The sequence below is a fragment of the Gossypium raimondii genome, chromosome 2, assembly GCF_025698545.1.
Source record: "Gossypium raimondii isolate GPD5lz chromosome 2, ASM2569854v1, whole genome shotgun sequence".
Classification (NCBI taxonomy): domain Eukaryota; kingdom Viridiplantae; phylum Streptophyta; class Magnoliopsida; order Malvales; family Malvaceae; genus Gossypium; species Gossypium raimondii.
Window position 1 is genome coordinate 6,413,829 of NC_068566.1, and position 15,669 is coordinate 6,429,497.

The window sequence follows — 15,669 nt, forward strand, 5'->3', positions numbered from 1 at the left end:
ACAAAGTCACAAAGGTGATTTTAGACTCAGGAAACCTTTCTTATATTTTTAATTTTGCTTGTAGAGTTCTGCATCAAATAATTATACTTATTATATTCATTTGTATTAATATTGCAAGCAAATCAGACACCAATTAATAAGAAAGTAATTTAATAATTTAAGAATCAATAAATACTATTATAGTGATATTTTCATTTTGTTGTTTTTATATAAAATATTTAAATAAAACAATTAGTATACAAAAATAAAAAGTATGGTTTGAAACTAATTAACAAAGAACACATAAAAATGTACGACAGTAAAATGAAATATGAGTAATACACAATTCAAACACAAAAACACATCGATGAAAAATATTAAATGAATTCAATTGTTTATCATTATTTTGTCATCAATCTTGAATTTGTGATACTAAATTAACATTATTAACACACACATATATAAGTATATAACAAATATACTTATTAAAGTTTCATATATAAGCAAAAAATTGCTTTAGTTCAAATGGTAAATGAAAAGTTTTTATGCAACGCATTTTTGGTTTAAATCTTATTTTAGATAAATTTTATTGATTTATAAAAAAATTATGAAATTTAGTTGATGAGTTATACCAACTCAATAAAAACTTAATATTAATAAATATTTGTATATAACTCTTTCACCACTACACTTATTATTCAATTGATGAACAAATATTTTATATTTTATATAAAATATATTCTTTCACCAACATTAATCTATATTTATATAATGTATGGAATAATATCTAATGTATTGCGGTGTATATGTCTTATGCACTATCAATAAACAATAAATTATTAATATTTATTTATAAGATCATATTTTTATTTTATTTAATGATGAGGTATCGTGTTATTATTCACCAAATGATATATGATGCTTGTGCACTAATAATGTATAAAATATTCTCGATATATATATATATATATTCATATTTAATGTATTTTATTTTTATGTAAAATTTTATAGTTATCAGAATCGTGTTACACGTAAATCTGAAAATGTTTGTATTTTTATCTAACATAAATAGTACAACAAAAGTTTTTATTTAAAACACAAAAAATGATATCGTGTCCAAAAGTATTTTGTACAAATAAAATACCAATTGATTTAAAATTAGCATATATTACCGTGAAAATTAATTTTAACTAAAATTATATTCTAATTAAAATGCATGTTAAGCATTTTAAATTTATTTTAACTCCATCATATATACACTCTAATATAAAATTATTAAAAAAATTATAAATGAATTAGTTACCATTATTCCTTGTAACATTTTTAGTGGTAAAAAAATTGGTTAAAATAAAATAAAGGGAACAAACAAATAAAATAAAAATAAAACTCGTTATACTTCATTCGACACGAGATGTGGAATCATGAGAAGACACTTGAGAGACTTTTGTCGATAGCCCTCTGCTTAACTATCGGCCTACAACACTTGACGTATCCTCTACCCAAGTGTCCGAGCAATCTTCATCCTCCAAGACACTTGCTTTTAGTGGGTGTGTGCAATCACCACTAAAGAGGAGACCACTAAGTGTAAATGTAACACCCCTAACCCACATCTGTCATCGAAATAGGGTTTCGGAGCATTATCGATTAAACAAACATAATTTTAAAGCATTTCATATCATATAATATTCAAGTCAAAACCAATCAAACGCATTCAAAACATGTCATAACAATTATCCTGTGTCTAACAAATGTACCCTTATAGGTACCACAATTATATCAATAAAATATATCAATAGAATGTCATTCAAATCCAACTTGTAAACATGTCAAATTTAATCTATTTTACCTAAATCATGTTCATTTTAGCATTAACTTAAAATATGTCATAATATGACCTCAAACATAAACACATATTATATGTATATAACCAACCAATATTAAACTTATAATCCCATTTACTTTACAATCAAACCACAAAATAATTATTATTTAGACACCCTAAGTACATGCCGACACAAAAGGATAAAACATCACCACATTTGAGTTCGAGACCGTTGTTGGATGCTGAATCGACGATCAAAATTAAGTACCTAACCTGCGCATAGAAAACAAAACTGTACGCTGAGTAAAAACTCAATGGTATTTCTATAATCCGAATATTTAAAGGTAAAAAAAAATTACAAATACACGATTGAAATATTAACACATATTAATATTTAGTTATTACAACAACCATATCATATTTCATTTGTTTCACAAATATTTCAATTCTTATACTTGCTATGTAAATAGCTTTTCACAATTTATTTCACATTTCATTATACAATTGCATTATCCATTCCATAATCATTTTATGAGTATATAACTTATATATTCCATATATTTGCAACATATTTCACATTCTATTTTCAATTCACTATTTCACTTTCATTTCTTATACCATGCCATTTCAATATTAATCATAAAACTTTATTATTCATTTACCCCTATTAACACGACTCGGACTTGGACGGATACACGGATCTAACCAAACACACCAGTTTGGCACCCAGTGCCTCATTGGATAATTCGAAGTAATAAATTGACACCCAATGTCTCATCGGCTAAACCGAAGTGAATTGGCACCCAGTGCCTCATCGAATTAATCTGAAGTAGTAAATTGACACCCAGTGTCTCATCGACTCGAAGTCGAAGAAATCCCTAAACTCTTCCAATCCTATGGCATGCCATCTATATCCAACTCAGCTCGATACAGTTAATAGAGTTTAAATTTCACAATCCAACAACAATCAATATTCAATATCAATTTTTCATATAATCACTTAATTACACATATAATTATTTCAATTCAAAAATCAATCCATTCAAAATATATATTTATCTACCAATTCAATTCATTCAATCAATTATCAAAATATCAATTACTCACCTCAACACTTACCATATACATTACATAAAAATTTCAACAATTAATAACTAGCTTCGGATTATAGAAATACAAACTAGAAATTCTGAGTTATTCCTCGTCGACTTTATCTTTCCCTCTTTAGTCGAGGATTCTGGTACAACGTTAGCTACGGAATTAAAACAATTAAAATTCATCAATACAACACAATTCAATCTCATATTTAATATTTTAAATTTTTATTCAATATTTACTTAAATTCCAATTTAGTCCCTAAATCGAGACTAACTTTATTTCTTTACAATTAATCCTATATTTTCATTCAAATTCCACTTTAAACTAAATTTAACTCTCTAATTTCACTTAAATCCCTAAATTTTAATTTTCACAATTTAGTCCTCATTACTCAAAATTTACAATTTATTCTACAATTCAATCCTTTTCATTTCTAACTTAAAAATCTATCAATTTATTCCTAATACTAAAATTATTCAACATAAACAACACTTAAAAACTCAAAAATTTCTAAAATTTTGACATGGATCGGGTAGTATTTAATACCAGAATTCCAAAAACATAAAAATTACAAAAAAAGGAGACTAAATTAACTAACCAATTGAACTTTGAACAATTGAAAACCCTAAGCCTTCTTCTCCTTCTTCTCCTTCTTTCTTTCTTTCTTTTCTTTCTTTCTTTCCCTTTGTGTTTCGTTTTTGCTTTTGTTTCTTTCTATTTCTTTTTGTTTCTTTCTTTATTATAATATAATATATAATATATAATATATAATATATATACTTAACATTTAAGTTTTAATATTATAATATTATAATATATATATTTTAACTTTAAAATTTTATAATAATATACTTATGCCGCCTCATTTTGAGCAATGGCATAATTGCTTCTTTAGTCCTTTTAGTTTTTAATCTATAATTTAACTTTCACCCTTTATACAATTTAGTCCTTTTACCTATTACTCTTAATTCATGCAAATTCACCTAACCAAAACCTAATTAACCACACAACTAACATCGTAAATATTTTTAATAAATATTTGCGAGTCTAATTTACAAAAACGGAGTCTCAAAAATACATTTTCCGACACCCATAACTATCGGGTTGTTACAGTAAAAACCTTATACTACCTCAACCAAAGGAGTAGTGTCATGCATGAGGACAGCCCATGTACAATGACCTTGTCACTTGACCAACATCATGATCACCATGTCCCGCATTTGTTGGTGATGTGGTCTCTTATTGAGCACGAGAGCTCATTTGCTATAAATACCTTATATAACGATGAATGAGGAATTGATCATTTAGCCTTTCAGCAGCATTAAGCACTATACATCTTTCATCCTCCTTTGCAATCTTATTTTACTCTTTACTTACCTCCTTTCTCTGTCGACCTTCTTCGACATTACCAACCCCTTTTCTCTTTGTCTCTTCCCTTATTGACATTTGTATCAACAAAACTATAACTTTTATGAGACTATTTTTAAAAATAAATTTATCTTTATTAGCTTAAAAATGCACAACTTATCTTCCAAAAAGCTATTTTTAAAAAATTTTAAATTTAGTACTAAAAGTAATTTCATTTTATTTAGTTTTCACCATTTTCTTCATTTTTCATTTTGTTTTAACCCTTTCCTTTATCAGTATTTTACAAACAATTTTAATTAATTATTTCATACAAAATAATATTTACCTCAAAATTAATATACAGTTGAACAGTTTAATATTAAAATAATATAAAATAAAGATAATTACATTTTCTTATATTTAAAACAATACCAACTAAGATGTTATTTGACAAACTAAAAATTAAATGCTGAAAATTTTAGCGTTGAATCTAAGTTATAAAATTGTCTGTTTGATAAATGTAAAATTTAAATTATGAACAAAAATAATTTTATATATTTATCATTAATTTTTAAATAAATATTTCACATTATTTCAAAAGAAGTCAAAAAAAATTAAAAAGTTATACGTTGAATGTCTACTTATTATGTTTTACACTTTTCCATATAAAAATTCTCTTTTATTTCTTTTATAATGGATTATCAAAAATTAAAACCAAATAATTAAAAACATTAAGTTTTAACAAACAAAAATAAAAAATAGTCTACCAACTAATTAATCTTTTTACTCATAAATGTGGTATAATTATTATTTTAGCTTGTATAGGGCGGTTATCGACACCAATTTAATACGGGTTCAAATCGTGTTATTTCCATTCCCCACCTCTAATATTATATTATTCGGTGGTAATATTAAATTTAGATTAAATTTGACTGGAGGTAAAACTTTGATAGTGCTGGTTTTTATTTTCATTTACAAAACTTCAACATGGAATTTTACTTTCTGACAGATATAGATAAATTTAATGTATATTGAAAGGAGAATTTTTATATAGAAAAAGGGTGGATGATGATGAAGAAACTTGTTTGTAGTTAGAGAAATAGGGAAAAGGAAGTGGGTCTCAAAGTGTTTATTTTGGGCCTTTCTTTGTTATAAAAAAGAGATGAGAATGAAAATCTTATCAAATGCCACACGAAAGAAATGATGGCTTCAAAGGTAAGGTGAGGTGAGGTGAGGGGACCCCCCCTTCATTATCTTCCACATTCAAACACCCCTTTTTTTTTTTTTGTTTATATTGAAATTTTGGGCCTTATATTCATATCATGTCATACCTACTTTCTATGATCTCTCATTGAAATATATATATATTTGATTCAAAACTTTTGTGGGTATATTAAGGGTCAGTTCTTCTTTACTTCTGAAAAGTGTTTTTAAAAAGTGTTGTGGAAAATTACTTTTGAAAAGTGCTTTTGAAAAGTTTGGTTTAAAATTTAAGTGTTTAGCATTGCTGTCAAAAAGTACTTTTGAGAAATAAAAAGTCAATTTTAGACATGTTATTATCAAGTAACAAATATGTATTTAAATAATATTTAAATTAGTTAATATTATTATATTTTAGTAATAATATAAAATTATTATAACTTGTTAATATTTTAATAAATAAAATATAAATTGTAAATATTTTTTATTTTTAGTTAATTATTTTAACACAATTGTAATTAAGCACCAAGAAAAAAAAAAGAAAAATACTATGTTATTGGAGGGGTGAAAAAGTAATTAAGCACCAAAAATGTTTTTGGGAGAGGAAAAGCTAAAATTTTTAGCTTCTCCTTTTCAGCTCCTTTTCAGAAGTGCTTTTGAAAATCACTTCTGAAAAGTTAAAAATTTCAGCCTAAAGTAGCTTGTTCTTCACAGCTTTTCTTTCAAAAGTACTTTTGGAGTCAGAAGTGCTTTTTTTTAAGCAATGAAGAACTGGTCCTAAGTATGATGATTTTGCTTGTATTTGGTGTCTATTTCACTTTGGGTTATAAAAATTTGTATTTGGCATTTTGGAAGTAATTCCAATAATGAAATAAGCTTTCACACAAAATGGGTTGGATTTGTTTGTAAAGACGATAAGAGGATCCACCACTTCTTCAGGCTCAGCCTCAGCCTCAGCCTCAAGTTGCTTGAGTTCCAAGGTGAAAAATAATGAGAACCTAAATGCTATAAATGCAGAAAGCTTAAAACACATGAATTGAAGTGATGCAAAAACCTAGTGCATGTATGTGCAGTGCAGTGCAGTGCAGCTGATTTCCAATGCCATTAATGGCTGTATTAACTCCTTTGACATCAATGCATCATTCCCCCCACCCCCCTCTATCCTAAAATTTTCATTTGTTTCAAAGGAATTTATGACCAAATCTGGTCATCATGCATCTGTAGATTTACTTATGAATTGGGCTGAATCAACTCTGGTAAATTCCCCCTTCTTCTTTTTTTCTTACTTATTTAGAAAATATTTTTATATTAGAATTTATATATATTCTTTCTTAATTAAATTTAAATTTTATACTTTTTTTATTTATCGATAATAATTCTAAGTTAGACTTACGAAATTCAACAATTAGCTTGGCTCTACCATGGAGGCATTGGCTCAGTTGGGAAAAGTGAAAGTCCTAGGTCTTAAGTACACAGGTTCCAAACTCACCATTCGTAATTTTATGCGCGGGTCTCGAAGTATCATTATGTGCAGTTGTCATGTGAGTTTAGTTCAATTTGTTGGCTTTAATCTAGACCGTAGAAGTTCTTAGTCTGATTTTGTTGTAATGGTTTGATTCTACTTTGTGATTCCTCATACAATCTGTATTGTAATAGTTAGTTTGATACTTGCAATTATTCAAACATATATTTGTATTTGTACTTTGATTGGGCTTTGACACACTTTCAGAAAAAACAAGTAGCTTAGCTCTAAATTACAAGATTATTTGTATTGAAAAATTTTCAATTATTCGGTGAAATTCCCATCCTATATTTTCACTTATAGATGTAATAAATACGCTTAATACATCATTTGGTATTTTGTTTCTAACGTGATATTTGTGTTTTTCTTTCACAAATAGTGTCTATATTTAACAAAAGTTATACATTTTAGTATGCACAAGTATAAAATTTTAATGTTAACTTTAAATTTTAAGATTGATTTAACGAAAATTTATAATTAATAAATAATATTAACAGCTTTCCTTCATCAAATCAATCCTAAAATTTTAAGAAAAACTAAACCTATCAAACTCTGTCCAACAAAATAAACACGTAAACAAATAAATCCACAATTGGCACTAAATATTCCATTCATTAATTATAATTTTCACTAAATAAACCCTAAAACCTGAATTAAATCTCAAAAATTAATAATAATATCAAAATGGTCACATTATACCAACTTAGGTATTAAACCTAAAAATAAAAGCATTTAGTAAATTAAATTTTAAGGTTACTCGAATTCAAGGAAGTAAATTACTTTATTTATATCAAAAACCTGGTTTAATTATCAAAATCAGAGAAAGTAGATTGAAAAGCAAGGAAATAAATTACTATAGAAAATATTATTAGTGAAAAAAAATACCCTTTTTACAGGGAATTTGCTCCCTCTCTCAACACCATCTTTTCACTTGAATAAATTAAAGGACAACACAATGATAAACCATGATTTGTGAAAAATGAGAAAAAAAAAAACAACCAATATAGTAATAAATTGGAACTTTGATCCTCTAGGTGAAAATAGATTCCCGGAATCTGCCTGACTTAGTTAAAAATGTCTTTAGTTTCCCTTTTACTTTGTTAAACCCTTGAATGAATTTTCAGACCTCTTCTGTCTCGGTGGAATCTGATAACTCCTGTTTATGTAATTTGTTGCTTGGAGCTGAATAAATCCGACGTTCTTTTCCACCCGGTTTGGAGGAGGCATTACCATACCAGACCATCCCTAAGACTGCGATGACCATACCGAGAATTACATGTAGATTGAGACCTTCTTTCCCGAAGAAAATAAACCCTAAGAGGAGAACAAGAATAGTCTTCATATGGCCAAGCACTTGGAATGATACGGCCGTGAACCTGCCGATGCAGATGAATTGGCTGAGGTTGGTCCCAACGGCAATGGTACATGACATGATTAAGAAAAACTGCAAGCAGAGATATCATTTAGATTAGCTCATGATTAAGCTATTGTTGGCTTCTATTTTTTAAAAAAAGAAAAATTATGGACAACTTCATCCAAATAGGTAGAATCATTCTTTACCCTTGGTGGTTTTTAAAGAAAAATGCATATCCACGAGTCAAGCTTCTTCAAGAACATTATAAAAGCACTTAATATAGCTTGATGATAGCAACTTCAATGCAATGAAACTGGCTCTTTTACATCATTAGTCTAAGCTAAATCCGATGGAAGTAGCGCAATAGCTACCCTAGGCAATGAGAGTATCGCTCGAGAAATATTCCCTCTTTTTCATTAGGAAAGTTTGCTTGGAATGAACCGCTAGAATATTGTGGTTCCCAACATTTAATTTGAAGGCATAAACATAACATGCATTAAATAATAGAATCAGATGCACTGACTTCATGAGAATGCATGCAGGTGGAAATGGAGCAGAGGAGCAGTCTTGTTACCAACTAAAAATCTAGTCAACACTGATAAGAACCTTACCATTGAGATCACAGAGTAGTCATAAGCATAAACCTTTTTCTCTGTTAACCAGTAGTCCACAAAAGGACCAACTAAGAGCAGGCTTGCAGCTTGTACTGGAGCAGTATGTCCCAATAAGTCGAAAGATCCTAAAGAATGCTTGCGTTGAAGAAAATGCACATACTGCAAAAATAAATAAGAAAAAAGAAAAGACCAAATATATCAATCCATGTAACAAAATAAGGTATGGCAGGTGTTTCATTTATAGAATGGATTGAGCTCGTGACATATGCATTCTGAACTTTGTTCAATCACAAAGTTATTTGATGGTACTATCCAAAATATTCTTCCAACTTATTACACCTTAAGTAAAATCAGGATAGTATTGCAGATCTACTTACATACTGCTGGAGGGCTGTGCTCCAAATTGCTATTACAGCAGCTAAAAAACCCTTGAGATTGACACTCACATCCGTAACAGTACAGACAGCAACTCCAACGAGAACTAATAGTATGCTAAGCTTTGTGTCCCTTGAGTAGCGGACCTTGTCAAAAACAACTTCCAGAAAGCATGATACCGGAATCATGCTCAGCTTTGCTATCTGCAAATAAGTTTTATACAAAAAATATGTAACATAACTTCCAGAAGATCAAACATATAGCTAAGTTGCAAAAACTGACCTGATAGAAGCCCACAGAATTCCACATCAGACTCACATTCATTCCAACAATAGAAAAGTTTGCAAACAAGACAAACTTGAGAAGTTCGGGTAATGGTAGATAAGAGCCCTGAATGTAACCCAGCCATCTAAGAAGAACAGTCAACAAGGTTGTTGTCCCAAAATGCAAACCAGTTAATGTTGTAGCTGCAGCAAAGTATTAAACGGGGCACAACATCAGGGTTGTTGGAAAGGTAAAATTTCTTAAAATCGACATGCTTCATCAGAATTTATACAGTCAAAACATGTTATTTTTTCATATGTAAGGTCTTTTTTTTGGTATTTAAGGAATTTCAGCTAGACAATGGGAGGTAGCTCTTGTTTGTCTCACAAATCTCACCCTGGCCCATTCAAGGATTTGAACCCTGCTCATTTGGGTCTTTTCACACAGAAGCTGAAGAACAAAATAATGAAAATGATAGCTTCAGCCACTCATAATAGGTCTCCCATTATGAAGGCATTATATCTCTGCATATTGGTAATGCTAAAAACTTGTTTGGTATCTTCCAATCAATTTCTTATACGCATATGGCCATTTTCCTTTTACAATATTTGTTTAAAATATGCTTAGATTCCATATAAGACAAAAAAATACCAGATGTGCATATTTACTTTGTCAAAACACAACTTCAAAATATCATCAAATAACTTCAATCACTGAGATAAGTCCAGAGGGTTAAGCAATATCAATCATTATATCTTTCCACATAAATATCATATCTCTAAACAAAATTGTCTATTCCAATATAGAAAGATTTGGCTTATATCTTCTTCTATGGTTCAACTATCTGTTCATGTCCATAACAGCTACTAAGCCTTTCCAAAAATTTACGGCCAACTTAGATTTGGAAACTATTTTCCATTTTCCATTGCTGTTTATCTAAATATAATCAATAAAAAGAAACGAGCTAAATTTATGGAACCCTTGTATTCTAGTTTTTTTTTTCTGGAAATTGAAGGAAAAAAGAATTTTAACTAGCACCGATTTTTTATTTATTATCTTCGAGATATAAAGTTAAAATGAAAATGGAATATTTCCAAAAGTAAACAAGCTTTAAGCTGTATCCATCAAAACCTAAACCAAAAATTGGAGAGACACAGTTTATCCAAGTTTAAGGTGGTAATCTTTTAAGATGGATGTTCCGAAAATTTTGAGATTGTCAGGAAATTAGCTGAAAATCAAATGTACAGTTAACAGTCAAGAAATTTACAATCATGATGGATTCGATCGATGATGGATCTTGACTTTAAACTTTGACAAGGTTGAAGTATATTCAATTAACAATAGCAAAAATATTTTTAGATGTAGCATATGACAGCAAACTTAATTAAAAGTATCCTATATGTAAATGTATAGCGAAAAGAATTTAGTAGTAGATCTTATGATTTTTACTTGCAAATCAGTAGGAACATTCTTTATCGAACTAAAATTATTATATCTTTTACAGTGTTAACACATTATGTAGTCATATATAATGATTTAAAGTATTAAAGTAAAAGAGATATACATAAAAGGAAATATTTTTAAAATAATAAAGATTAAAATTTTAGACCAATACAATAGAGACTTTCATATGACAAGTTGAAACCTTCTAATTTTTTACATGGTATTTTTGAATCATGGAAAATGAAATGGTACTTAAGCTAATAATGTTAACTGTTTTGCCGTATAACATTTTCAAAGAGCATGCAGGATACAACTGGAACTTTCGAAAGGGGAAAAAAAGAAAGAAAATGGTCCCAAAACTAGAATAGTTGTCAATTGGGTTTTAGCTATTATAGTACTCCTATATGTTTAAATCTATATGTTTGTGAAACTATAGTGTTGACAAACTTATTCATTTTAAACTGAAAATCATTTATGACAAGTAAACCAAGTTAATAGTTGTAATGTTGATAAGGTTTAGATACAAAAAAGTTTTATCACTAATATCCCGTAGATGACAGTCATCATACATGAAGAATAACGAATATGAACATAAATTTTGGTTTGAGGGGGTCTAACTAATTTATTTATAAGAAATGTCGAGATTATTGAGATAAAATCCGTATAAAAAAGTTTCAAAATCATGGCTCCGCTAGGCTCCAATTGAGGTCTGCCTCTTGGAGTGTGGAATCGACTAGTCAAAAATTATTACTTTTGAGTATATAAAGGAGAAAAGAATATAGGAAGATCATCAACTTCATAGATTTCTCCATGCTTTTCCTTTTCTAATAAACAAAACTGGAAAACCAAATCAATGTATGTTACTACATAAACTATTATTCTTGCTACTCTGTTTCTCCCTTTTAGGCTGATCATATGTAGTCATATCCATGGACCAAAAAAGTGATTGTTAGACATGTAATGCAAAGGCAAAGATTATCAAAGTTTGCAGGTAAAATGTTCACTCGAAACATACCAAAACCGAAGCCATATGTAGCCATCAAGGCTTTATTGACCATGATTATACCCACAGATGTGACAACATTGAAAAACCATGAGGCCACATCGAGCGCTGCCTTCCTGTCAGCCTTGCTTACAGAGGACATTATTAACTATAGTCTCCAAATAATCAAACAGAGTCTTTGTTTCTCAATTTTCATGCAAGAAGAAACCGAAGCTCAGGTGTCAAAAATAAGCAGCAGCTGTACCTGTATAAACAAATTATTTTCCAAAATCAGAAGGTTAAAGAAGAACAAACTAGCATCCTCCTGTATTAAAGACAATGAAGAATGTTTCCTTTTTCAGGAATAATAATAACAGAAAAAAGTTAGCAGCATACATTTACAATACATATATTTTCAAAAACACTTTTAGAGGAAGAGATAACAGGTACAATGATCTTTTACAAGTCTGGGAGAGATCTGTTGGGAAACCGCCATCAGAGGAATTTAAATTCAACTTTATAGTTTGAGAATAATTTAAAGAAGCTGGATCTGGGTTTTTGCCGGTTCTACTTAAAATTTTTGAAAAAGTCAAGACTAAATTTAAGACTTCAATTTTACTTATTAAGATTGGTATTTGTCAAATCCAATCAAATTAAAACATGAAAAGCAAAAAATTTCTCCAGTAACTAGTCTCAAATCAAGAGTTTTAAGCCAGTTAAAATTTTGATATCAAAATCCAAATTTCATTATTCCATTAAAATCTCGGCAACAAGAAGCAAATAATGCGAGAACTAGGGCATCTTCATTGCTTTTTCCTTCCTTAATCAAACAAATTTTTATTTATTTGGGCACCCGTTATCTGCTCTATTTCTATCTCAAACAATAATAAATAATGCACGGGATCAAAAGTTGAAACCTTTCCAGCTACAAAATTTGAAATGCTTGCCAAGATCTAAACTAATAAAACCTGATACCAAAATTTTCAGTTGAAAAAAAAAGCGATAAATTTTTTTAGATTTTATGCATCCACTAAAATTTAAAAAAAAATAGATCATATGAAAATGGAAAAAAATGTTATTTCTCAGCTGATCCATCACTCTTTAACGTTTACTTAATTACGCTTCATTTCTCAAACAGAAAAAAAAATCACGAGCAATTTCAATACAAAATTAGCAAATTGAAAACCAAAAAAAAAGGGTCTAATTAATCAGAATAAAAATGCATTAACCGGAAATATAATATACCAAAAAGAAGAAGAAGAAGAAGAAGAAGAAGATAGATTCACAACATACATAGAAAATAAAAGGAACTAACTTTTTTTTGTTGTTGTTTTAAATTTTACACGAAATAAATTTAACGAACCTGGGACAGGAAGAAGAGGAAGCAAAGCAGAGAGTCTAAATGAAGTCCTCTCGGGATTTGCGGAGTAAATAAGAAAGCTTTTATAAAAAAAAAGAGGTTTAAAGAGAGAGAGAAATATCTTTTTGGTGTTATATTTGGATTTCAAATGAGTTTCTTGTTCATTGTCTCCCCCAATTAGAAAAAATGGGAAAATTGAGAGATGAATAGAGTTTAGAGACAAGAGAAGTAAATAAATAAATAATAAAAATCAATCTTAATTATTACTATGGAATTTGGGTGTCCAATAATAATAAATGTCTTTTAAGGCCATTATTATTTAACAAGAATGTGTTTATTTCCCCAACTAGTCATTTTCTTGTTTCTTTTCATTATTTTAAATTCCAATTTATGCATTACTTCTCGATTATAATGAAAATGAAGGAAATGGATTACTATAATTTGATGGTTGCTTATTGTTTACCCATTTCTTTTGGGTCCCAATTTTTGATGCTTTCTTTTCACATCTAATAATTGGTTTAGGAATAGAATTTATTATACAATTTATGAAAATAAAATGTCTGTATGAAATGACACCCATAATGAGGGTTTTTTTAAAAAAACTTAAATATAGTGTTTTTAATATTTTTATTAAATTCGAGTAATTTCAACATTCATGATTTGCGAGTTTAGTGGCTTAATAAATTATCACATGAGTCCATGCTTGCGTGTCATAAGGAAAGTTGTGTAAAGTGTAAACAACAATAGCTTCACTTCCATAAATGTCGAGTTCAGGGTTATTTCATAAGGAAAGATGGTTTCATTTCATACAAAAGAGGGGAGGTTCAAAACTGAACTAATACAACATCCTAGCAAATACTAGGAGAAAAGCAAGCAATAAACATCACCAAATGCTAAAAATCAGCACCAATTAAACCATCTAAAAGTAGGATTAGGAGAGGGATCATTACCATGTAAAGAGGAATTCATATACATTCTACTAAAAGGTATTAACTATTTATATAGGGGCCTATATAAATGCATATGATCCCATCTACCATACTAGTCCTCTAATACCACTGATAAAAGACTCAAAATGACACTTGGTGACGATGACATTAGGCACAAGAACCAAAAGTTGAAATAAAAAACGAATCGACAAAAACAGGCTTAGAAAAAAAAGCTCGAATAGAAAAACAAGACTAGTGACCAACTGTTCCACAACCAAACAACTGGTCACCTTAACAAACTATTAAACTAAAGAATAAGTTAACAAAACCTACTCGAGATCTCCTATCGAAGATTCGAGTAGGCTATCAGAGAAGTAGAAATGGTTAATAGTAGCTTACTGTTCCACAACCAAACAACTAGTTACCTTAACAAACCACTAAACTAAAGACTAAATCAACAAAACCTACTAAGATCTCCTACCGGAGGTCCGATCAGGCCACCAGAGATGTAGAAACGACTAAGGGCGGCTCACTGGAGCTTGAAACCAGCCTTGAAATGTCTCTATTTTACCTTGAGAATGCACATAAGAAGAAGATGGCTACAGGTTTTCAAAATAAAGGCAGCACTAGCACCAAACTTTGTCAACTAAAAACAAGGGAGTTGAGGGACTGAATAGGACAACCAAACATACAATGATGAAAAGGAGAGGGAGATCTATCAAATACCTACCCTCGTGGTCGGAAAAGGCACTAGAATTAATTGCTACAACTCTCCTTGAGAGAGCAAAACAAGAGAGAACTTTATAAACGAGAGATAATATTTATCAATCATAGTTTAGATGGTTAGATTTACCCATGGAAATTTATTTCCCTATTGTCCCTACCAACTTATTTAGTAAGTAGAAGTCGATAAGTATAAGATTCGACTTCTACTCTATAAATACCCACTCATTTATATTTTCTTCCCACCTAAAATCATCTTAAACTCTTTTTTTTGGAGGAAAAAGAGGTTGCATTAAGGTTTAAGGAAAAACAAATAGCAAATCGTGCAATCAATGTGATAAAATTTTCTAGTCAAATAGTTTTAATTTTGTTATTTTTTCAAAAATATTTTAAAGATATTTTGAAATTTGATAGCAACTTTTTTTATGAAATTTTAAACAACGGGATGATTGAGTTGTTCATGATCAACATAATCTAAAATTCTTAGAGGTCAAAGCACGTACCAAAAAGCACTTGAAGAAGGTTGGTTTGTATGTGCTTGTAGATGAAGAAATTTTCAAACCAATTACAAAGCATTACGTATCAAGTCGAAATTATCATAAACAAAAAAGATGACATCACATACTGTCATGTAATTAATCTCTAGAGTGAACGAAA

At 29.4% G+C, this 15,669-nt stretch overlaps 1 protein-coding gene across 1 annotated transcript; it reads right to left on the bottom strand.

Moving 5' to 3' along the window:
- Window positions 1-7,798: 7,798 nt before the first annotated feature.
- On the bottom strand, window positions 7,799-13,543 carry LOC105787883 (UDP-rhamnose/UDP-galactose transporter 4). Its single transcript, XM_012614477.2, has 6 exons — window positions 13,364-13,543; window positions 12,034-12,265; window positions 9,594-9,778; window positions 9,314-9,514; window positions 8,934-9,095; window positions 7,799-8,412 (listed from the first exon to the last, which is right to left on the bottom strand). Exons 2-6 carry the CDS (start codon window positions 12,161-12,163, stop codon window positions 8,089-8,091), a joined length of 1,002 nt encoding a protein of 333 aa, XP_012469931.1. The 5' UTR covers window positions 12,164-12,265; window positions 13,364-13,543; the 3' UTR covers window positions 7,799-8,088.
- Between the last annotated feature and the right edge of the window lie 2,126 nt (window positions 13,544-15,669).

Excerpts from the sequence above, each read along its gene's own strand:
- LOC105787883 (XM_012614477.2), bottom strand. The coding sequence starts at position 12,163 with ATGTCCTCTGTAAGCAAGGCTGACAGGAAGGCAGCGCTCGATGTGGCC. Across the intron at positions 9,779-12,033 it reads TACATATGGCTTCGGTTTTG|CTACAACATTAACTGGTTTG; the intron begins GTATGTTTCGAG and ends ACTTTGCTGCAG. Across the intron at positions 9,096-9,313 it reads GCACAGCCCTCCAGCAGTAT|TATGTGCATTTTCTTCAACG; the intron begins GTAAGTAGATCT and ends TTATTTTTGCAG.